At 47.1% G+C, this 23,641-nt stretch overlaps 1 protein-coding gene across 50 annotated transcripts in view; it reads left to right on the top strand.

Moving 5' to 3' along the window:
- CLASP2 (cytoplasmic linker associated protein 2) overlaps positions 1 to 23,641 on the top strand; it is a 286,598-nt gene that overhangs the window by 175,524 nt on the left and 87,433 nt on the right. For 19 of the 50 annotated variants that reach the window (XM_065587152.1, XM_042860276.2, XM_065587154.1 and 16 more), the window contains 3 exons: positions 13,555 to 13,572; positions 15,629 to 15,730; positions 15,863 to 15,889. In XM_065587152.1, the coding sequence (XP_065443224.1) occupies positions 13,555 to 13,572; positions 15,629 to 15,730; positions 15,863 to 15,889 (147 nt within the window). The remainder of the gene's footprint in view (positions 1 to 13,554; positions 13,573 to 15,628; positions 15,731 to 15,862; positions 15,890 to 23,641) is intronic. The other 31 variants (XM_042860275.2, XM_042860273.2, XM_042860277.2 and 28 more) reach the window with 3 other exon arrangements.

Genomic DNA, 23,641 nt, shown 5'->3' with positions numbered 1-23,641 from the left:
CTGAAATCTATATAAACTTTTGTCACATGTATTGTAACAATATCCTAGTGTTTAGAAAAATGAAGAACAATAGCTACTGTCAACAAAGCAGGCACCATTCCCTACCATCATCCCTATCTTTTTATCCATTGAGTCAGATGAGCAAATAATCATATTAAATGCACACTCATTCTGAACCACATTGTAAAGGCCATCAGAGTTTAGCAGACCTCAAGAGGGTTTGAATTCCAGAACCAAGGTCTCCATTGAAAATGCAGTTAGGTGGCACACAGGAGAAAAGATTTTTAAAATACCAGAATCCCAAATCATTTGAAGAATTATGGATAACCAGCATGGTGCATTCACTTTGCAGCTAATTGTAAGCCAGTAAAGATCATGGAGTACAAGTGATGTTTTTCAAGTGGCTTTGCATATTCCCATTTATGGGTGTTGCACCCATTTGTGTTGCCTTGCAGTAGAATCCGCTTGCAGGAGTATCAGCTAGAGCAGGGATGACCAACCTGAGCCAGAATTTACCAATGTACATTGCCAAAGAGCCAAAGTAATACGCCAGCAGCCCCCCCATCAGCTCACCCCCTGGCTCCCAGTGCCTCCTGCCCACCGGCAGCTCCACCAATCAGCGCCTTCCCCTCCCTCGTCACACCTCCTGATCAGCTGTTTTGTGATGTGCAGGGGACTCGGGGCAGGGAGGAGTGAGGGAATAGTAGCCTCAGGGGAGGGGGCAGGAAGGGGTGGAGTGTGGACAAAGCCAGGGTTTGAGCAATGAGCATCCCCTGGCACATTGGAAAGTTGGTGCCTGTAGCTCCAGCCCCGGAGTCGGTGCCTATACAAGGAGCCGCATATTAACTTCTGAAGAGCCGCATGTGGCTCCGGAGCCACAGGTTGGTCACTCCTGAGCTAGAGTGCTCTTTCACCCCTCCAGTTGGCATCCTGATGCCCTAAGGTGGAGGCTATAAAAGGGTTGGAGTGCCCTTCTCACCTCTGTTCCTTCCAATCACATGCCAGGACAGATGTGAACCCTCCAGTTCCTTGAAGCCAAGAGTTTTCTCTTCAAAGTTAGTTAGTGTTAGCTTTCAGTTAGCTACTAACAGTTAGGGTACTTCCCCAGTTCTGAGGAATGGTGGAATTGAGGAAGCCAAAGGAACCTGATTTAAGAGATGCGCTTCCTGTCCAGCCATTTTCCTGGTATCAGATGAGATGTCCCTGAAGCGTCTATGTGAAGACCACTCACCATCTGGGTGTTTGATTTGCCAGACCTTCACCCCCAGAGCCCTCCAGGATGGGGAGATTCGTCTCCAACTACTGCTTTAAGGAGGCCTTTAAGGTTAGACCTTCTTAAGATTAGACTTTGCTTCCAGGGACTACTAACCTCTGCGCTGGTGGTCGCTGGTGGCTCCAGCAGACTGCAGGGTTCCAAAAAGCCACATCCTCTGTTGGGGCTGGACTTGGTTCCTGTGCCTCTCCTCTTCAAACCTCCAAGGACATATGTGCCTAAATCAAGGCCTATGTGATCACATCCCTCCACCTCACTTATAGAGAAAATGTCAAGGACCAGTCTGCACCCTCACCAGTGCAGTATTTCATGCCTTACAATAGTCTAACTCTGACTGGGCCCCCACAGCTGCAGAATTGGCTCCAACTATATCTTCCAGATTCTGGAAGATGGACATGAGTGGTACCTGTGAACAAGGACCATCAGCCTGAGATGCTGTGGCACCGAGGAAAAAGCAGCATAGGAGCAAGACTGCCAATGTTAGCAGTGCCAGTTCCCATGCATCAGAGTTCTCGGTTATGCTTATTTCAGATAACACTGCTATGGTTCCTAAGTGGAGATCAGCCCCATCCCCAGTCACAGCAGTGAGGGAGATTAGCCCATGTGGACCATTGGATTCGGTGTCATAGCAGACCTTGCTCCTGTCTTGACCCCAAGTACTTCCTTAGTTCTGAAGAGTTCCGCCACGGTGATGGCCCTAGTCCACCCTCTACCTGTGGAGCATGTCTCGGATCTGGCTTTGAAGTGCATGGCACACAAGAGGGGAGGCATGTGCCTTCAGTTCCTGGATCCTCACCTTTATCTCCAGTTATGAATTTGCGAGATTAGGCAGGGTAGCTCCATCAGCGTGCAAACCACCTCAAGTAAGTGCAGGTGCCATTGCTGCATAGTTGATTGCCAGCACCCGTGTGCCAATGAATAAAAACATAAGGCAGCAAGTCCACAAACAACTTTACTGCTCAGTAAAGTAGTGCCAGTTGTATTCACCCCTTTCTGCCCATTAACAGTAGATGAAACGGACGAGGGTCTCCAACACTAAGCCCAGGAAAGCGGTAGGAATGGACAGAATATATCCAGAATTCCTGAAGAAACTGGGCCAGGTACTGGTCTTAACCAGCTACATAGAATCTGTGAAATCTATCAGTTAAAATTAGAAACAGCGGCAGCATCAATTGACCTTTCTTCTGCATATGATACTGTATGGCTCAAAGGTCTCTGAAGTTGGCATGGGAAAGCTAATGATAATGAGCAATACTCTCATCGTCAAGATGCCAGGTAATAGAAGATTCACTGTACATGTTGGTGAATCTGCTAGCAAATCACAGAGATTGAACAATGGCCTCCCACAAGGATCTGTTTTAGCACCTGCACTGTTCAGTCTCTATACCAGCGACATTCTGGTCACATAATCCCATAAATTCATCTATGCAGATAATATTGCACATTGCTCATGATGCCCCAGAACATTATAACCTCACTAGACTGGTTGCCAGACAGGACCAACGAGCTCAAAGGTGTGCAGTTCAATCCCTCAGATCCATCCCAGACAGTGATTTCATATGCATCATCCAAAGGTTGAGGGGATATTTGAACCACTTAATGGTTTAAGAACGTTTGTCTTCTCAAGGAAAGAACATTGCATCAGCGTACTGGAACTAAGAGCTGTTCCCCTGACCCTAAGATTGTTCTTCCCTCACTTTCAAGGGAAGGTCATGCAAGTAGTAGTGGACAAAATGTCAGCAGTGCATTATATCGTCAAACAGGTGGGTGCTCACTCCACCCCTTTTGCATTGGTGATAAAGCTATGGAATTGGTGCGTCTGCCATGACGTTTATGTAGCAGTACCTTTGGCCGGGGAAGACACTGTACAGTCAGGCCTCGATTTACACTGTGGTTATGTTCTTAAAAAAATACTGTGCAAATAGAAATCGTGTAAAAAAGATACTAAGGGTCTATGGGTTTAGGTTTCAGGCTCATAAGATGACCTCCCTAATTTATACAATACAGTATAGTACTACAGGTTTTATTAAAAACATTTAATGAAATTCAAACTTATTACAGTACAGGTACTAACCTTTATTCATGGTGAGGATGAACTTGATACAGTATCAGCATTATCATGTTGTTGAAGTCAGAACTCTGAGGGTTCATCTGGGGAGGCTGGGGAGTGTGGAGCAGTGAGATGGGCCCTGACTTCAGGTGGGTGGGCAATGACGGGATGGGGGAGGGGAAGCAAAAAGGATCGGGGCCGCTTCCACTCAGCCCCTCCAGCCGGCTGTGCGGGGGGCCATGGACACTCTGGGAAGAGGCCACCCAGGCATGCACCTGGGGCAGGTTGGAGCGCAGGGGCTTGCACCGCTCTGCCCAATTGCCTGGCGCTCCTGTGAGAGAGTGGGGTCGTGGGCTCACCCTACTCCTCCTGCCTGCACGGTGCTTCAGCTGGGGAGCGGGGTCCAGGGCTCGCCCTGCTCCTCCCAGCGCTGCAGATGGGGTGCGGGGTTGGGAGCTTGCCCTGCTCCGCCTCTTCCCCCTCCACCCCCGGTGTTCCTGCCGGGGAGCAGGGTTAGGGCACGGAGGCTTGCTTGCTCCCTGGCTGGAAGGCCAGGTGGGTGGAGCGGGGTAAGGCCCCCGACCCTGCTCCCCAGCTGGAGCGCTGGGCGGGCAGAGCGGGGCAAGCTCCCAACCCCGCTCCCCAGTAGGAGTGCCAGGTGGGCAGAGTGTGCAAGCCCCTGCACCTCGACCCCGCACCTGGAGCCCCTGTCCAGCCTTTCTGTGGCCCCCCATGAGGCCAGCTAGAGAGAGTGAGGGGAAGCGCCCCATTCCTCCTGCCTTTCCTCCCCCACTCCCATCATTGCCCACCCACCCCAAGTGTAGGGTCCTGACTATGCCCCTGATTTGTGCATCTTGGCGACAACACTTCACCATGTAAAAGTGAATCCCTACTGTGTATAATTACTTGACCATGCATAACTGAAACTGTGCAAAGAAAATACCATGTAAATCGAGGCCTGACTGTAGTTGCATATTGCCTCAGCAGGAATGCCTCCCTGACGGACCCGTTAGTTCAGACCCTTTTGTCCAATTGTGGACTTGTTCGCGACAAGATTCAGCAGAAAAAGTGTCATCTTTTCTGTTCCAGAGCAAGTAGGGATAGTCTGTCTTTCTTGGGCGCTTTTCTTCTGCACTGAGGGAGGGTTTTGATGTATGCCATCCCTCCTTTTCCCTTGATACAAAATGTGGCAAGGAAGATAAATCTGGACAGAGCAAGGAATAATACTCATTGCCCTGGCCTGGCCACATCTGCAGTGGTTCACAGACCTTCAGCTGTCTGGCGAAGTCTGTCTCCAGATCTTCTGTGCAAGAAGGGGAGCAGGATTTTTCACCCAGATCTGCAGACCCTTCATCTGATGGCATGAGTGATTGGACTTCGATTCTGTCTGCACCTGAGCAGTCGTGTTCTTCGTCTGTGCTGGTTAAATCCAGGATACAGTCCACTAGAATCTGACTGTCCAAAATGGCCTATGTTTCAGGCGTGGATGCAGAAGAACCTTGATCCTATCTAATTCATCGATAAAGGTTTCTTTGGTTTCCATCTCCACATATCATATTCGAGTTGATGATAGATTGCTGTTTGTTCATGCTTCAGGAAAGGTTTGTCAGATGCATATCCTTCTGCTAAAAATCGTGTCCCTTCTTGGGACCTCGGTTTGGTCTTCACCACTTTGATGAAATACCTGTTTGAGCCCACAGCTAAAGTGCTCGTTGCATCATTTATTCCTGAAAACTGCTTTAATTATTGCCATTACATCAGCCAGTAGAGGGAGTGAATTGAATGCACTCATGGCTGATCCACCTTTTACTTAGTATCAGAAGGAAAAGATAGTCTTTAGACATGATCCTTAGTTTTTACATAAGATGGTAGCTGATTTCCACATTTAAAACTTCTAGACTGTTCTTCTCATATGCCAAGAATAATATGAGGCATTACGGGTTCTTCCCAGACTATTTCACAGTGGATCAAGCTTCTGTATCTTTGAGTTATATGCTAGTGAGAGTTCCTATGCCTGCTTCAATCAGATCACATTCTACTAGAGCTGTGGCTACTTCCTTTGCTTTTCTGAGGCTGGTGCCAGTTGCTGAGCTCTTCAGAGCTGCAACCCAGATATTTGTACACACCTTCACCAAGCATTGTCCTGTGAATTTAGTTTCTAGAGCGCATGCTGGGTTTGGCAAGGCGATACTTCAGTCTTTATTCAACTAGGACCCTGTTCCCATCTCCAAGAGTCCTAGTTGAATAAAGCACTGTTTATCAATCTATCCTATAAGTTGGAATATGCGGAGCCACTCAAAGAAGAAATGAAGGTTACTTACCTGTCACTGGAGTTCTTTGAGATGGCACTGCATATTCACAGTCCCCACCCTCTTTCAGAGTTCTTGTAATTATGTTCTCTGGCTGTATGGTAGAAGGAACTAAGGAGCAAAGGGTGCTTTGTCCCATTTATAGCCTTGCCCTCAGTGCTTTGGGTCACCAAGTGGAGGGGGAATGCAAGAGCACTGTAGCTGATATAGCAAAAAAAGGATGCTGCCACAAGGTGGTAATTGGAAATATGCAGAACCCTCTTGAACTCCAGTTACAGGTAAGTAACTGTCACTTTTTGCTTATAGCAGACCAAATTCCATAAGGTATTGGTCTGCCCTATCGAACAGCATTGTACGGTTCTGTATTCTTTTCTCTGATTTCCAAATAAAAATTTGATTAGGTTGCATATCACTTTTATAATTAGCAGCATCCCAAATTCATCTTGAACTCTTGCGGTCAAGCTGTTTTTTGTTTTGTTTTGTTTTGCTTTTTCCCCGCATTTTGTGTATCATCACAAGTAATATGGGCTCTGCAGGCCAAGTTCTGCTCTCGGGTAGACATGTGCAATCCCGTGGTCTTCAGTGGATTTTCAAAGGTGTCTGGAAGAGAATGGGACTATGCAGATATTGCTGACGACATAATTTGCTCTTCAGGACTTCTGTTACTTGTGATGATGTGCAAGATAGAATAAATGCAACTTGATAAGAGTCCAGAATGAATTTGCAGCACTGGCAGTTTAAAAAAATATATTTTATATGCAAGCTGGGCAAACTTGATTTGGAAAACTGAGAGACACTCTCACAACGTGATTTTTAAAAAGTCATTATTAGGATAGGGTGGCACTTTAAAAGACAGGAGTGTTGCAGACTGCACTAGCTGGAGCGTCTGAGGCTTCAGTGGTGATCCTGCTGTAAATGTAGCTCAGTCTAGAAGAGGCAAAAGTGTGCATAGTCCTAGCAAAGTTTACAGGAGTTTAACCTCCCACAACCTCTAGATGAGGTGAAGATGCTGAATGGCTTTTTTGATTACTACGGTCAGCTCAGAATTCAGAAACAACATTGGATTAGAAAAAAATTACCAACCAGTAGTGGGAATATTTTACAAATCCTGTCACTTCCTGAATATATTCACCCATTCTTTGCTTTTCAGGGCACTGATGTGTGTTTTACCTCAGATTTTGTCATAACTGTCATGTATGTGTATACTTTGCCTCATTAAACTGTCGTACACACTCCAACTGTGACCCATTTTCAGTAACTTTGTTTTCTTCTTCGAGTGATTGTTCACGTCCATTACACATTAGGTGTGTGTGCGCCGCGTGCATGGATGCCAGAAACTTTTTCCCTCAGCGGCTCCCGTCGGGCCGGCAGGGCTCCCCGCTCCCGCCAGAGCAGCGCCCCGCTCTAGGGTATATATATCCCTGCAGGCCCAACCCTCCCTCAGTTCCTTCTTACCGTCCGTGGTGGCGTTGGAACAACTCTGTCTCTCGTCTGAGAGTGTCCCTTAGCATAGTTGTTAGTGTTATCTTTACAGTTATCAGTTCTTGAGTAGTTAGTGTTAAGCTTAGCAGTTAACAGTTCTTTAGAAATACTCAAACTTCTTGTATTAGGTGTTTGATCAACCCCGGCACCGGCCCTGGGCGGCGGGGCATGCCGCACGCCCAAGGCTTCAAGGCTTGTGCCACGTGCCGTAAGCCTATGCCATTAAGCGATCCACACGACTCGTGTCTCCGTTGCCTGGGGGAAGCACACGAAAAAGAGCGCTGCAAAATCTGTAAGGCTTTCAAGCCCAGGACTAAGAAAGAGGGAGACTTTCGCCTTAAGCAGCTGCTCATGGAGACGACGTTACAGCCCTCCACTTCGACGGCACCGTCAGCCTCGGTGCAGAGTGCCCCGGCATTGGTCCATGATCCGGCGCCAGCGGGACACCCTAAGCCCACGGCACCGAATCAGCGAGAACACCTCCGGCACCGGTCGTCTTCGCCGACGAAATCGAAGGGCCAACCCAAGGCCCGAGGACGCTCCACGCATAAGAGGGCAGCGCCCACAAAGACCTTGAGTGCGCCTAAGGCCGTTGCGGCCCCGACACAGGTCCCGGTGTCAGTGGCTCCGGCGCCGAAAGGCCCGTCGAGCCCTGGGATAGGCGCATCGAGTGAGGAGGAAGGGCTGGAGGAACTTTTAGAACAGCCCTCCACTCCGGACGCATTTGAGGCAGCAAAGGACCTCATTGAATTGTCCGCTGAGGGCCCCATCCAAACTAAAGACGTTCCGCCGAGACTGCCATCCAGAGGCAAGCCGGCAATGGTGCACCGTTCACGGTGCCGACGCCGGTCCCGGTCGAGCTCTGCCTCAGTGGACTCCCAGCTTCCCTCCGCGCAGAGAGCTCCACAGCCATCGGGCCTCAATAAGCGGCCAGCACCGACCTAGCAGCCCTACTCAAGTAGGCACCGGGACGTGTCAGTTACACGATCCCCGAGACCGACCACCCGTACTCGTTCCCGATCCCGTGATCACCGGTACCGATCCAGGTCCAGATCGGCAAGACGCTACTCCAGGTCCCGGTCACGGAGGCACTACTCTCCAACCCCAGACCGGCACCTTCCCACGGCATCGCCGTGGCCTTCCAGATCACCGTCCGTGGTTTCGGAGTCAGACTCGGGCCGGTACGGCGGATATGCCCACAGGGCACAGGCCAGTAGGGACCACGAAGCCGCTTGGCATCCTCAATGGGGCCAGCCAGGCCAATGGCTATTCTGGACCCCTTGGGCCTACCACCAGCAAGGCCCCCCGTCCAGGACCTCGAGATCTGGGCCCTCGGGACACCGGTCCGGCTCTCCGCAGTGGCGCCCGCCCTCTCGCAAGGAGGCCACGGTCTCCAGACCACCAGAGCGAGAAGGAGCAGACTCGGCACCGAGCCCAGCACCGTCTCAGACCCACGTCATGGGATGGGCCCCAGAGGAGCACCCAATCGGTGAGGAGTTGCAGGAAGATGAAGATGTGCAAAAGGCCCTGACATCTTCCTCCTCACCAGACGAAGCCGTGGAAGGCACAACAGTGTCTGGCTCTCCTCTGATTGATCATCGGGCGCACCAGGACCTGCTCCGCCGTGTAGCCCTCAATCTGGGCTTGCAGGCGGAGGAGACGGTAGAGCAGGAGGACCCCATGGTCACATCTTAAGCCCGGCCCCTTCAGGATCATGCTCCCGATCATAAAAACGGTCCAGTCCAACTACAAAACAGTATGGCAAACACCGGCCTCCAGTGCACCAACTGCGAAAGGCGTGGAGAGGAAATACTTCGCCCCATCTAAAGGGTTTGACTTCCTCTTCTCTCACCCAACTCCCTGTTCGTCTCTGCGGTCAACGAACGAGAGCGTCATGGCCAGCAAGCCCTGGCCCCCAAGGCCAAGGAGGCGAAACGCTTGGACTTATTTGGGAGAAAGGTCTACTCGTCCGGGGGCCTCCAGTTGAGGATCGCTAATCAGCAAGCGATTCTGAACAGACACAACTTTAATTCTTGGGCATCAGTCTCCAAGTTTAAGGAATCCCTGCCTCAGGACTCACCACCCGAGTTTACGGCTCTAGTGGACGAAGGGAAGGCAGTAGCCAAAACCTCCCCACAGGCCTCCCTTGACTCCGCGGACGCAGCTGCGAGGACAATCGCGTCAGGTAGTAATGAGACGCTCGGCATGGTTACAGGCTTCCGGCCTTCCACCAGAGGTGCAAAACACCCTCCAAGACCTTCTGTTCGAGGGGTCAGGCTTGTTTTCGGACCAGACGGATGCCAGACTACATAGACTCAAAGACTCTCGAGCGACCCTCAAGTCGTTGGGAATGCATACTTCAAGCCCCAACCACCACAGAGGCAGTGCCACCCTCGTCCTCGACAAGAACCGTACCGCAGCCATGGCAGGGATAACAGGCAGAGACGTAACAATACGCCTAACCAGGGCCAAAATCATGGCCAAGACAAGCCGCAGCCAGGAAATAAACCAGGGTTTTGAAGATGCGATTGAGGACAGCGTACCACACTCTATTCCGGATGTTTCAGGGAGCGCCTGTCCTGTTTTTACCGTGCTTGGTCACATATAACATCGGACCACTGGGTCCTGCGCACGGTGGAGGTGGGCTATACCCTTCAGTTCTCCTCGCCCCCTTCCTCCCATCCCCCTTCCCCGTCCCTCTTCAGGGACCCCTCTCACGAGCAACTCCTCATGCAGGAGGTGCGGACCCTCCTCACTGTAGGAGCAGTGGAAGAGGTCCCCCCGGACCTAAGGGGGAAAGGATTCTACTCCAGGTATTTCCTGATTCCCAAAGCAAAAGGGGGCCTCCGTCCATTTTGGACCTATGCGGACTAAACAAATTTCTGGTCAAAACACGTTTCCGTATGGTCTCGCTTGGAGCTATTATCCCATCCCTGGATCCGGGGGATTGGTACGCTGCCCTCGATATGAAAGATGCGTATTTTCACATCACCATCCGCCCGGCCCACCGGCAGTTCCTGCGCTTCACCATCAACCAGCACCATTTTCAATTTACGGTCCTGCCCTTTGGCCTGGCAATGGCCCCACGAGTGTTCACAAAATGCATGTCCGTGGTGGTAGCTTTTCTTCGGAAGAGAAGGATGCGCGTGTACCCGTACTTGGACGAGTGGCTCCTCGCGGGCAGGTCGGAGGCCAAGGTCCGCTCCCACGTGACGCTGGCTCTACAGGTGTTCTGCAAGCTCGGCCTACTGGTCAATGTGCCCAAGTCCTCACTGATCCCCACGCAGAGACTGGACTTCATAGGAGCAGTCCTGGACTCGGTGGCAGCGCGGGCAAGTCTTCCAGTGTCACGGTTCTTGGCCATTCAAAGGGTCGTAGGCTCCGTCCAACAATTTCCCACGACTATGGCCAGGTGCTGCATGCAACTCTTGGGGCACATGGCGGCCTGCACACATGTAGTCAGACATGCCCGCCTAAGACTCAGGCCATTGCAGTTGTGGCTAGCCCAAACGTATTGCCCCAACAGAGACCCTTTAGACCTGGTGGTGACAATCCCGGCTCGGTTGTTGAACTCCCTCCGCTGGTGGCTCGATCAGCAGCAGGATTGCGAGGGGGTCCTCTTCGCTGCCCCACAACCCACTCTGACGTTAGTAACAGATGCATTGGACCTGGGTTTGGGGGTGCACCTGGGGGACCTGCGGACCCAGGACTTGTGGTCCAGGGAAGAAAAGTTGCTTCACATCAATCTGAAGGAGCTAAGGGCGGTTCGCCTCGCCTGTCAGACCTTTCATGCCACCATAGAAGGCCACAGCATGTCAGTTCTGATGAACAACACTACCGCCATGTTCTATATAAACAAGCAGGGCGGGTCCCGATCCTCTCCCCTCTGTCACGAGGCGCTCCGCCTATGGGACTTCTGTATAGCCCATTCAGTCCACCTTATCACAACATATCTCCCAGGGTTCCAAAACGGGTTAGCAGACCGCCTCAGCCGGTCCTACCACATGCACGAATGGGCGTTGAAACGGGACGTCCTGCATTCAATCTTCCAGAGGTGGGGGTTTCCCCTGGTGGATCTCTTCGCCACCAAGGACAACAGCCAATGCCCTCAGTTTTGTTCTTACCAGAACCTCAGCCCGGGCTCGTTGGCAGATGCCTTCGTGATCCCATGGGGTGGGAGCCTGAGGTATGCCTTCCCTCCATTCCCGCTCATCCACAAGGTCCTCCTCAAGACCCATAGAGACAAGGCGGCAGTTATCCTCATCGTCCCGGCGTGGCCACACCAGCATTGGTTCACGACCCTGCTGGAATTGTCCATATCCGCCCCGATTGCCCTCCCTCTCCATCGCGACCTCATCACACAGGATCGGGGTCGCCTACTACACCCGAACCTACCGTCGCTACATCTCACGGCGTGGTATCTCTCTGGCTAAACGATACGGAGCAAAGGTGCTCTCACCAGGTCCAGCGAATTCTCCTTGGTAGTAGGAAGCCCTCCACAAGAGCGACCTACCTTGCCAAATGGAGGAGGTTCTCCCACTGGTGTGAGCCGCATCACATACAGCCTCTGCGGGCCTCGGTCCTGTCAATTTTGGACTACTTGCTGGACCTCAAACGTCAAGGGCTCGCCCCCACCTCAATTAAAGTGCATCTGGCTGCAATATTGGCGTTCCATCCTGGGGAGTTGGGAGTTTCGGTGTTCTCCAACCCCACAGTAGCCCGATTCCTCAAGGGACTGGAAAGGGTGTTTCCCTATTCGCGCACACTGGTCCCTGCGTGGAATCTCAACCTGGTCCTAACTAAACTCATGGGGCCCCCCTTTAAACCCCTAGTCTCTTGCTCCCTCATGCACCTTTCATGGAAGGTAGCGTTTCTCGTGGCCATCACATCGGCCAGGAGGGTATCGGAATTGAGAGCCCTCACTTCGGAACCTCCTTATACAGTTTTTCATAAGGATAAGGTGCAACTGAGGCCACACCCTAAATTCCTTCCAAAGGTGGTCACGCATTTTCACATGGGCCAAGACATTTGTCTACTGGTGTTCTTCCCTAAGCCCCATATGGACCCAAGCCACCGCAGCCTGCATACCCTCGATGTCCATAGGGCCCTAGCATTTTATCTAGAGCAGACCAGGCCATTCCGCAAATCAACTCAACTGTTTATTACCATTGCGGAGCGAATGAGAGGCCTGCCTATCTCGACGCAACGCTTGTCAGCATGGATTGTGCTTCGCATACGCACGTGCTATGAGCTCACCAACGTACCAGCCACGGAGATCCGGGCTCATTCGACTAGGGCCCAGGCGTCCTTGGCGGCTTTCTTGGCACAGGTTCCACTCCAGGAAATCTTTAAAGCGGCCACCTGGTCGTCGGTGCATACGTTCACAGCCCACTATGCGATCCATCATCAGACCAGGGAGGGCTGTGCTTCAATCGATTGTTCCTTGACTCCTACCCTCCTCCAATGGTAAGCTTGTGAGTCACCTAATGTGTAATGGACATGAACAATCACTCAAAGAAGAAAAAATGGTTACTTACCTTCTGTAACTGTTGTTCTTCGAGATGTGTTGTTCACGTCCATTATATTTCCCACCCTCCTTTCCCTCTGTCGGAGTCACCGGCAAGAAGGAACCGAGGGAGGGTCGGGCCTGCAGGGATATATATACCCTAGAGCGGGGCGCCGCTCTGGCGGGAGCGGGGAGCCCTGCCGGCCCGACAGGAGCCGCTGAGGGGAAAAGTTTCCGACGTCCGTGCACGTGGCGCGTGCACACCTAATGTGTAATGGACGTGAACAACACATCTCGAAGAACAACAGTTACAGAAGGTAGGTAACCGTTTTTCCCTCACAGCTTCCTCTTCCAAGCAGGACTTGCCTTAAAAAATGTACACCCTTTTAGACCATCAGTTTGAACTTTGTTTGACTGAATCCTCCTTTCTAACATCTTCTATCAGCTTCTCTCTGCCCAATGTTTAATGCACTGGGTCTGTATTGTTTACTTCAACCTGGAGCTTGTATTGGAATTCTATATGCAAATGTGCACAATGTGCATCTGTCACCTAATTTCCTTAGCAGTTGGTTGTGGGTTGTAAGCTTGGTAGCAAAGTCTATTCTTGACATGCTACTTAACTGTCTTAAACTCATATGTATGATTAAAACTTCAATTTTTCTTTGATATTCCATGGTTTTTCAAAGAAAGTTTGGGGTCCAGCAGTGCATTATGTATTTCTACAGTCAGCTCACAATGTAGCCTTTGGCTTTCCACTGTAGTTTAATGATGGAGTTGCAATGCAAGAGAGCAGAGGTTAAGATCCATTCTTACATAATAAACACATTTTGTCAAAGTACTCTAATTTCATATAAGTAGTCTCTCATTAAAAGGAATTAAATCAAAGAATAGTGCTGTTTGGAATATCATTGTTTTATTATTTTTTTCTGTTTAGGAACAGCTTCTGAAGATGGTAAGAAAAATTAATCTTTTGTTAGAATAGCAAATACTTCATCTTCATGTTTTCATTTATACAAACTAAGTTCTAGAAGTAGAATTAGCTCATTTTGGTGGTTGGGCGGGTCATTCCATTTGGCTTACGCATCTAATATTTGGTTATTGAAGTTGTATTTTTGTTAATTCTTTTGCATTATGATTTTGATTCTCAGGCAATTATTTGCAATAAAAATGTCATTGCTTAACATTTTACTATAAAATTACAGGAGTATTATGTTTGTATCTTTTAAATTACAAACTAATTAGGAAAAACTCATCTGTTGATCAGATGTGCTCACACACTCAGGAAGCAGGTGCTATTATTAATTATCTATTTGAAACGTGGAAGAACATTTTAAAATGTATTGTTAAAACCCTTCTAAGCTAGCACCAGAGAATCAATCACTATGCTTGCCTCATAACATTCAAACAGATTTTGTTTTTTACTTTAATGGAAATTAAATCAGGCCTTTATTGATGATTCAGCATCAACCAAATTGGTGGCGCACTATATTCCTAAACTCTCTGGGCCAGATTCTGTACACAGTTACATGCCCTGAAACCTCATTACAATTAGTGGGGAAAATAGTGCCAATGCATGGGGTGACTGAGGGTAGAGTTTGTCCCAATCAATTTAACCAGTAATGGTAATACATTGCTTTCTAGTAGCTAAGTGAATAACCTCCTTTATCCTGGCTCTCTTCCCATAGACTTTCTTCTGTGGACTGTTCCTTCTACTTGGATGAATAATATTAACTTGGCTGGTCTTGAAATCCTGCTGTGGAAAGCCTAAAGGGGCTGGAAACTAGATATAATGAGCCTGTATGCCTAATTCTTCTGGGTCAAGGATTGACCCTATATGTCTGCAAAACTTTTTTATTGTTAAAGTTAAAGCAGTCTTAAATTGAATTAATTGTTGCGCTAGAGCGTCACTTCTCAAGCAGTTTCCTCTTGCAACCTTCCAAAATTGTGTCCAACTCGCTGTTCTAAGTATTGTTTTTGTGTGGGGCTCTCATGTTGGTTTAGGACCTGTATGCAGAATTCTGGCTATTCACTTTTAAGAGTAATCTGCCTATTAACTGTCATTCATACTGCTGGAACCTTCCCTTCTTTGTATTGTCTAAACATTGAGGAGTAGAGATGTTGTCACACAAAAGATGATCTTATCGGTTGGCAGTCTGGAGAGAGCTGAATTCTATTTGGGTTCTGCCATAGACTTCCTGAGTAATTTCAGACAAATCCTTAAAATCTCTGTGTCTCAGTACTTCCTTTTGTAAAACAAGGGTAGTATTTCTCTACCTCACATGGATGTTGAGACTTATTCATTAGTCTTTGCAAAGTTCTTTGAGAACCTTGTATGGAAATTGCTATAAAGCATAAAGAACTACTTTTGTGTCCACATCCATAGGCATGAGTATAGTGGTATCCTGAGGTACAGAGAAGATCGCAGGTCTCTAAAAACTGGAGCAGTGCTGCTCAGAATTGTTGGCAAGAATCCTCAGTGGCCTGTTCAAAAGAGAGCCAGGGTTGGCTTTGTTACCTAGAGGATGAAAAAGGAAAGTTAGTAAAATTACAGCCTTCAAGTAGTAATGAGTAGAGTATGATATTTGTTACATTAGGTACTTCTCTCCTCCTAAATTATAAAATATTTTCCTTGACTCTTACTTCATAAGCTTAACATTTAAAAATATAAAATCAGTGTATTTCTGGAGGAAAACTAGAGTTATCTAATTTGGTGTTGATGAAGATGAGCTAGTTTTAATTTTAAAAATTGATAGTGTATAAATTCTTTATTGAAGTACTTAGGGTCAGAAAGAAAAGTGTTTGTGTTTCTTAACTTGCAGTTAAATCTATCGCGCTATTTAATTTTCTACTATGAGTTGGTTTTTTTCAAGTGAGGTTTGGATGATTGAGTTTTCCAGTATGTAAATCTTCAGTTTTCAACTATAGTAACGTAATAAAATATTCATTAACACTATGACATCTCTATTCGTGATGAAGATTATTTTTTTAATGTCATTTTTACTTTATAGGTCGTATACGAACAAAGCTTTCAACACCGTCTGTTGGAATTGGAAATTCAAAAACAGATTCTAGAGGACGTAGTCGAACGAAAGTGGTCTCTCAATCTCAGCGTATGTATTTATCAGTAATACTTGATAAAAAGATAGGCCATATGCTTAGCATACATTCATTGACCAATGGCAATGGTCAAAGCTAATATAAAAAACATAAGCTGCATACTGAGTTGTTGTTCTGTGCCTTAGGTTCATCATCGCCAGACAAAAATGAAGGTATTTTTTTTTTTCGGTGCTTTGGGTCAGTAGTATTTGCATGCTTTTGAAATCTTTGATAATTTGTGTTGTCATATTTTTCGGAGAAAAATTAGGGCTAGTTCATCCCTTAAAGTAGGTTGTATAACAGGAAATTAAATCTGCCACCAAAGCCAGTTTGTAGTCTTAAAAAACCCCAACAAAACCTTCTGTACTAACTAGCTAGAATACTTAAAAATGTAATATCAGAAATTAGGTAAAGTGGGTGGTGTACTTATAGATGACCTGAAAATCCTAGTTCTTCAGTACCCAAATCCTCTTATTTTTTTAGTTAATAGTAGTCTAAAAGTATAATTCAGTAATTGTGTTTTCCCCTCTACTTTTCACTATAAAGTAGACACTGCCATTGCCACCTGGGTGCACTCTAGTTTTCTACATATCGCCAGTATCTTTACTCCTCAACCTTCCTTTTGTTTTGCATTTAATGTTTCTTTTTAAATTCTTCACTGAGGGTTTTTCACTGGGACTTTTTTCTACCTCAGCAGCAATAGAAATAGTTTAATTTTGGAGCTAAAATTATTGGTGGTGGTTATTTAAAATATACAATGTTTTAAAAGTGATTTATGCTATCTAGGCTTTAAATGATTTTTAAAATTTTGAAATGACAGTGCATTCTTAAGGTTTGAAATTAACAATATGTATAGGCTTGGAAGGATTAGATATTTATCAGTAAACATCTATTTCACTGTACACATATAAACCAATGAAAAAATATTTCCACTGATGATGATTAAAACTTACAGACACCATAAGAAAAATGATGTTTGAGAATTTATTAGAGTTTGATTTAAGGATATTTACTTTGCATATTTTGACATGTGATGTTGACAGTTTGTTTTTTAACAGTTATAAACCTTTAACTTCTTCGAGTGATGGTCTCTGTTGTATTCCACCGAGGGTTTACGCATGCACACCATGCATCCAGAGCTAGAGAATTTGAAAATAGTGTCCACTGGTCCATGCGTGAGCCCTGGTTTGCCACATGATTTCATCTGAGGTGATAAAAGGCGAGGCTGAGGAACCGTGTCTTCAGTTCCTTCTCATCACCGCCTGGTTCAGATCGGAACTTTCAGTGTCTTTTTCTTTGAGGCACTTTTAAAAACATGGTTGTACATAGTTTTAGAATTTTACAATTTATAGTGTTTTATAGCTGTTTTATCGTAGTTTATCGTAATGTTAGTGATTAGGATAGATAGTTGGGGGGGGGGGTGTTTTTCCTACCCTCCCTCCTGCTCTTCCCAGTACTCGCACGTGTGTACAATGCCTAAGACTCTGAGCTTCAAATTCTGTGCCTCCTGCCCGTGTTCCTTCTCAGTCAGCGACAAACACCAGTGCTGCCTCTACTGCTTGGGAGAAGCCCACATTACATCACGGTGCAATATTTGCCAGTCTTTCCTCAGCTGTACCCGAAAAGGTTGGGGCCTTTGCCTCCAGAAGCACCTTATGAAAGTCTCCATGAGGACTCGCTTAGACCCTGGCCAGGGAAATCCACCCCACTCCACCCCACCCCAGTACATCGGTCTGAAACAGCTAGATATGCATCTCTTGCTACTGAGTCCGGATTCATCACTGGTGGTACCATCACTGTGGACCTCGCGCCGGGGACTAGTCTGGAGGTAAGGAAGCATTCCCATAAGCATGGCGTTAAGTCTTCCTTGAAAACAAAGAAAGGAGATACTGCTTCCATGAGTTTGAGTCACGGAGAGGGAGCGCACTCTAAAGTGCATAAACACGAAAAGAAGTCCCACAAGCAAGGGGATCTGGTGGTCCCAGGTACCAAACTGTAGGTACCGTCAACATTGGCACCCCATAAAGTGTGGGACCCGTGCAGTCCAGGGAAGTCCACTACTCCACCACCACTTACCCCTAACATCAGGAAGACTGGGAAAAGCACCCGAGCCCCAGGTCATCTTAATTTTAGAGGAACCGAGATTGTCTCGCATGTTGTGATCCTCGACCTCTTGGGAGACTCTTTCTCCCCCTCATGACATGCCACCCCTCACCTCCTGTTCCAATGGTCTACACGCTTCTGCTGACTCTGATGGTACCACCAAAGGATCTGTAGTCTCATCTTCGGAAGAATTGGATGATGGAAAGGGACCGTCAATCCCCTTCAGCAGTACATGTATTCTAGAAGGCCATCTGGATCGTGCAATACCATATGATGCAACCACCATGGACCCACTGGTTCCCCACGCAAGGGGATCCGCCTCAACTCCCTCCAGATTGAGCATGTTGGCCTTATTGTGGGCAATGGCCCCAATACGTCCCTCTCAGAACTCTCCCTTGCAGATCAGGCGACTTCATCTGTCTCCCCATTAAAGGGGCCATTGAGTAGAAGTTCAGATCCAATCCTGGAAGAGAAGCCCTTTAGCCCAGTTCCAACAGTGCCACTGGAACCGGAGAGATTCCCTTCCTCTTCCCCAAACAAGGCAGTGACTTCAGCGTCCCCTTTGCCTTTAGCTAATTCCAGGGTCTCCTGCATGGAGTAGTGGGGGAGCTTCACATCCCCTTGGAGGAAATCCGGGATACACAGCATAAACTCCTGGATATCCTCCATTCATCTGCACCTACTAGTGTCGCACTGCCCATCAATGATGCCGTCCTTAAACCAGCTAGGATGGTATGGCACACAACGGCCACATGCACACCTACTTCCAAGGGAAAAGCAATTATATGTTCCAGCTAAGGGGTCTTAGTTTCTTTTCTCACACACACCCCGAACCCACTTGTGGGTCAGGCAGCAACTGAACAATCCAGGCAACAACACGCACCTTCCACATCATCCATCAGAGAGGGTAAGCAATTGGACCTTTTGGGCCGTAAGGTCTTTTCCTTGGTCAGTCTCCAATTCAGGATTTTGAACTATCAGGTATTACTAGCCAAATATGTTTTCCTGCATTATAGCAAACTGGAGGGATTTGCTGAAAACGTCCTCCGCAAGACTGGGCTTATTTCCAGGTGATCATAGAGGAAGGGAAGCTGGTGGCAAGAACAATGCACCAATCAGTGGTGGATGTGGCAGATACTTCTTCCAGGACTATGGCTGCAAGCATAGTCATGCGGAGGGGATCGTGGCTCCACTCCTGTGTTTTTCCTCGGCAGGTACAGAACACTATAGAAAACTTCCCTTTTGATGAATCCCATCTTTTTAATCAAAAGACTGATGATTCCCTTCATACTCTCAAAGCCTCCAAAACTACCCTATGTTCACTGGGTATTTTTATGCCTGCTCCGAAATGTAAGCTTTAGCACCTGCCACCCACACTATGCTACAGAGCCTCCCAGTTTTTCCACCAGAGACCTTATGCACATCCACAGAAGAGACAAAGGACAGAGATCCAACCCTCCGGGACCACCTTCACAGGCTTCCTCCTTCAGATGCAATCCCCAGCTAAAAGGTATTTCTAAGACATTCTTGACAGCTGTCAGCCATCTTGCCTACTGCCATGCACCCATCTTACCCCCTTAAGAGGCACTCTTTTTCCAAGCTTGGAGTGCAATAACAACAGACACATGGGTGCTAAATATCATCCACCAGGGCTGTATGATTGAATTCATCACGCTACCTCCTCCACAGCCCCCCGATCCCTCCTCAGGGTCTACCGTCATGACAGCATCCTCACCCAAGAAGTGAATTCCTTACTACAATGGGGAGTGATAGATGGTGTTTCCTTGGAATATCACGGGACAGGATTCTATTCAATTTACTTCCTGATACCCGAGAAGAAAGGCAGACGGAGACTAATTCTAGACTTCCAGCTTTTCAGTCGCTTCATTCGCAAGCCCAAATTTCGTATGGTCACACTAGCAGCAATTTCCCATCACTAGAAAAAGCCATGTGGGATCTCAATATGCAACATGCTCTCACATAGACATCCATGCAGCCCACAGATGATTCCCCATGTTCACGTCTGCTCCATTTCCAAAACAGGGTTCTCCCTTTCGGACTAACTGCTGCTCCCAGTGTTGTCTTCAAGGTTTTTGCAGTCATGGTGGCCTACATCAGACGTCATGGAGTCCTGGTATTCCCATATCTCGACAACTGGCTCCTGGCTGCTCAGTCCAGACGCAAAGCCTAAGTTTCAACATCCGTGTTGTTCAGCCTTCTTTCGTCCCTCGAGATCAGTATCAGTGTTGAAAAATCAACCTTGGACCCCACACAATCCACAGGTTTTATAGGGGCCACCATCAACTCAGTCATAGCACAGGCCTACCTACCAAGGGACAGGCTCCATACACTGAGAGAACTCATAACTTCCGCTAACAATCCTTATGTCCATGCCAGGACTTTTGTCACTCCTTGGTCACATGGCTTCTTGTACATATGTCACTGCCTTCACTCAACTCCATCTTCGCTGCCTCCAGATGTGGCTTCAGACTGTTTTCTCGCCCAGCCATCACACCATGGAGCTCGTGCTGCCAGTCCCTCCAGGGTACTCTCAGCCCTCCAGTGGTGGATGGACCCACGTCATGTCTGAATAGCGGTTCTCCTCCTTCCTGGACAAGACGATCATCACCGATGCATCCCTCATAGACTGGGGAGCACACATGGATGATCACATGACATAGGGAACATGGACTACTCAGGAATCCAGGATGAACATCAACATCTGAAGAAGTGAGGTTCTTACCCACAAAAGCTTATGCTCCCAATACTTCTGTTAGTCTTAAAGGTGCCACAGGACCCTCTGTTGCTTTTAACATCCTGGAAGTCCAGGCTGTAAGGAAAGCATATAAGAAAAGCCTTTCTCCTGTTCACCTGTGCCCTTCATGTTCTTATCCTGTCGGACAACACCACCGCTGTTTTCCACATCGACAGACGGGAGCAAAGGTCAACCGTTCTGTGTGTAAAAGCAGTCAACCTCTGGAATTGGTGCATCACCCACTTGTCTGCAGCTTCTCTCCCAGGGAAACGGAACGTGATTGCGGACTCAATTATTAGGCAGTTTGCAATTGACCACAAGTGGGAACTCCATGACTGCATAACTCACTACACGTTCAACTGATGGGGGATGCTGACCAGAGACCTCTTCACCTCTCACATAAACAGCAAATACAACATGTATTACTCTGGGGAGGTCTCAGACACCACTCTCAGAGCGATACTCTCATACTGTCCTGGTCAGACCAAAATAACTATACCTCACCTCCTCTATTGCTCCTACCACAAGTATTCCACAAGATCAGACTAGACACAGCAACAGTCATTCTGATAGCCCCCTGCTGGCCCAGACAATTCTAGTTTCCCAACCACCCGTCCATCAGTTCCCATCCCCACTGTTCACGATCTGCTGGTGCACTACAACAGCTAGATCCCAATCCATAGGTGCTGCACCTCAGAGCATGGTATTTGGATGGGCATCATCTCTAGAACAGGCTTGTTCCACAGACATGCAAAACATCCTCTCCTGCAGCAAAACATCCTCTCAGCCTCATCTCTTTAGGAGTCCACCTAGCTGCGATTAGTGCCTTCCACCTCCCCCTCCCCCCAATGGAACGCACTCAGTTTTTACACACTCATTAACTGTTGGTTCTGGAAGGGCCTCATCAGAACCTTCCCTCCCATCAAACCCTTTGCTCCCCAGTGAGATCTTAACCTAGTTTTATTTGTAGTAACAAAACCATCCTTTGAACTGTTGGCATCGTGCTCTATGTTCCTCCTTTCAATTAAAAGTCGCCTTTCTTGTTGCTATCACTTCTGCGAGAAGGGTCGGTGAACTTGGGTCCAAGATGGTGGAACCCCCTTTTATGATTGAGTCTCCCTATGCCTGCATCCCAAATTTCTACCAATGGTCACCTCCCAGTTTCACATTAATCCATTCACTTACCTGTTTTCTTCCTGAAGCTACACACATTTGCAGAGGAACGATGACTCTACTCCCTAGACATCGGATGGGCCTTGGCCTTCTATCTAAGGGGACAAGCCTCATCAGGAAGTCCCCCAGACCGTTGGTGACAGTAGCAGAAAAACTCAAGGTCAGATAGTCTCCACCCAGAGAATCTCCAAGTGGATTTTGGGTTGCATTACACTTTGCTATCAACTCTCTGGCCTCCGTCTGCCCACTGGGATGCAGGATCATTCCACGAGAGCTCAGGCTTTGACCACAGCCTCCCTCTACGACATGCCGCTCCAGGGACATCTGTGGAGTGGCCATGTGGAGTTCAGTGCACACCTTTGATACACACTATCCCTTGGTACAGGACTTGACAGCAGATGCCTTCTTCAGCATGGCAATCCTCTGCTCAACAGTTCCATCTCCATCCTTGCACCCTCCTCCAACTCCTTATTAATCACCCTCAGTTGAGTACAATAGGGACCATCACTTGAAGAAGAAGAGGAGGTTACTTATCTGTAACTGGAGGTTCTTAGAGATGTGTGGTCCCTATCTGTATTCCACTTCCCACCCTCCTTCCCCTCTGCTATGGATCTGTTGGATTTGTGGTGGAAAAGGAAGTGGAGATGCTATTGGTCCCCCTTGCCCTTTATTACCTTGGATGAAACCATAAGGTGAACCAGGGCACATGCGCAGACCAACGGATACTACTTTCAAATTATCCAACTCCAGACACATGGTGCGCATGTAAAACCCTCAGTGGAATATGGATAGGGAACACACATCTCGAAGAACCTTCAGTTACAGGTAAGTAACCATCTCTTTTTGAATCACAGCATCTGTTGTAGTTAAATTGTTGTCTGACCCCTCATTGTCTGACACCCCCCATAATTTCCCACAACTGTAAACATTTAAAATTGATAAAAATAAAAAATGCTTGAAACCCATAATTATGCTCAACCATGAAAACATAAATTGATAAAAATAATGCTTAAAAATAAACAGTGATGATATTCATGAAAATTATTAAAAAAAACAATCAGATTCTTCCAAACCTAAATATATGTGGTCATTAAATGTGGGTTTTCGGCTTTTTTTTTTGTTTGTTTTTTAACATTATCAGTTTTGATTTAAAAAAAATGTTATCCCATTCCACTCAGTATACATTTTTGTACAAAACATTATTTTTTAATTAACAATTTGGAGCCTGATTTTCAAACGTGCACCTGCACTCATATACGGTTAATTACTGTGCAGTTACCAGGACAGCACAAACAAATACTGTCAGGTACAAGTAATCAGTATGTAAACTTTTTGTTTGTAAAGTTGGCAAGTTTGTTATTAAACCGAAGAGACACATGACACCTCCAATATAATTTTAACCACTTTTCAGAGTAGAATGATGCTTTAAAGTGCACAGAAAGTGTAGTAACTTAAAAAGGTCATTAGTCCATAATATATCCTTTTTTAGATAGTAATGGAATAGCAGAAATTAAAAGTGAACAAATTCATTTGGTTATAAAATCTTGCTTACTATAAGTTTGCATTAATTTTTCAGTAACAATTTCCTGAAGGCCTTTTTATTTTCAAAGGGACGCTGGTCAAACTTGGCCCAGAATTTGCAGGTTCTGTGCAAACAAGCTTTTACAAAATCCAAAGACCAATAGACATATGCATTATACCCATAAAAGAGCTTTATTAATCAAGAAATTTTGATGGGAAATTACTCAAAATAAATGGCAAAAAGGGGTTATGCCTAAATCGTTGATGGATATTCAGTTTCTGCAGAGGTGGTCAGTGTTAAGAGGTTTGTATTCTAATTCAGTTTTAGCTAATTAATTCTTCACATTCAATAAAATGTAAACTTAAGCTTTTA

Source organism: Chrysemys picta, chromosome 2, assembly GCF_011386835.1.
Source record: "Chrysemys picta bellii isolate R12L10 chromosome 2, ASM1138683v2, whole genome shotgun sequence".
Classification (NCBI taxonomy): Eukaryota; Metazoa; Chordata; order Testudines; family Emydidae; genus Chrysemys; species Chrysemys picta.
This window is presented reverse-complemented; position numbering and strand designations above follow the sequence as displayed.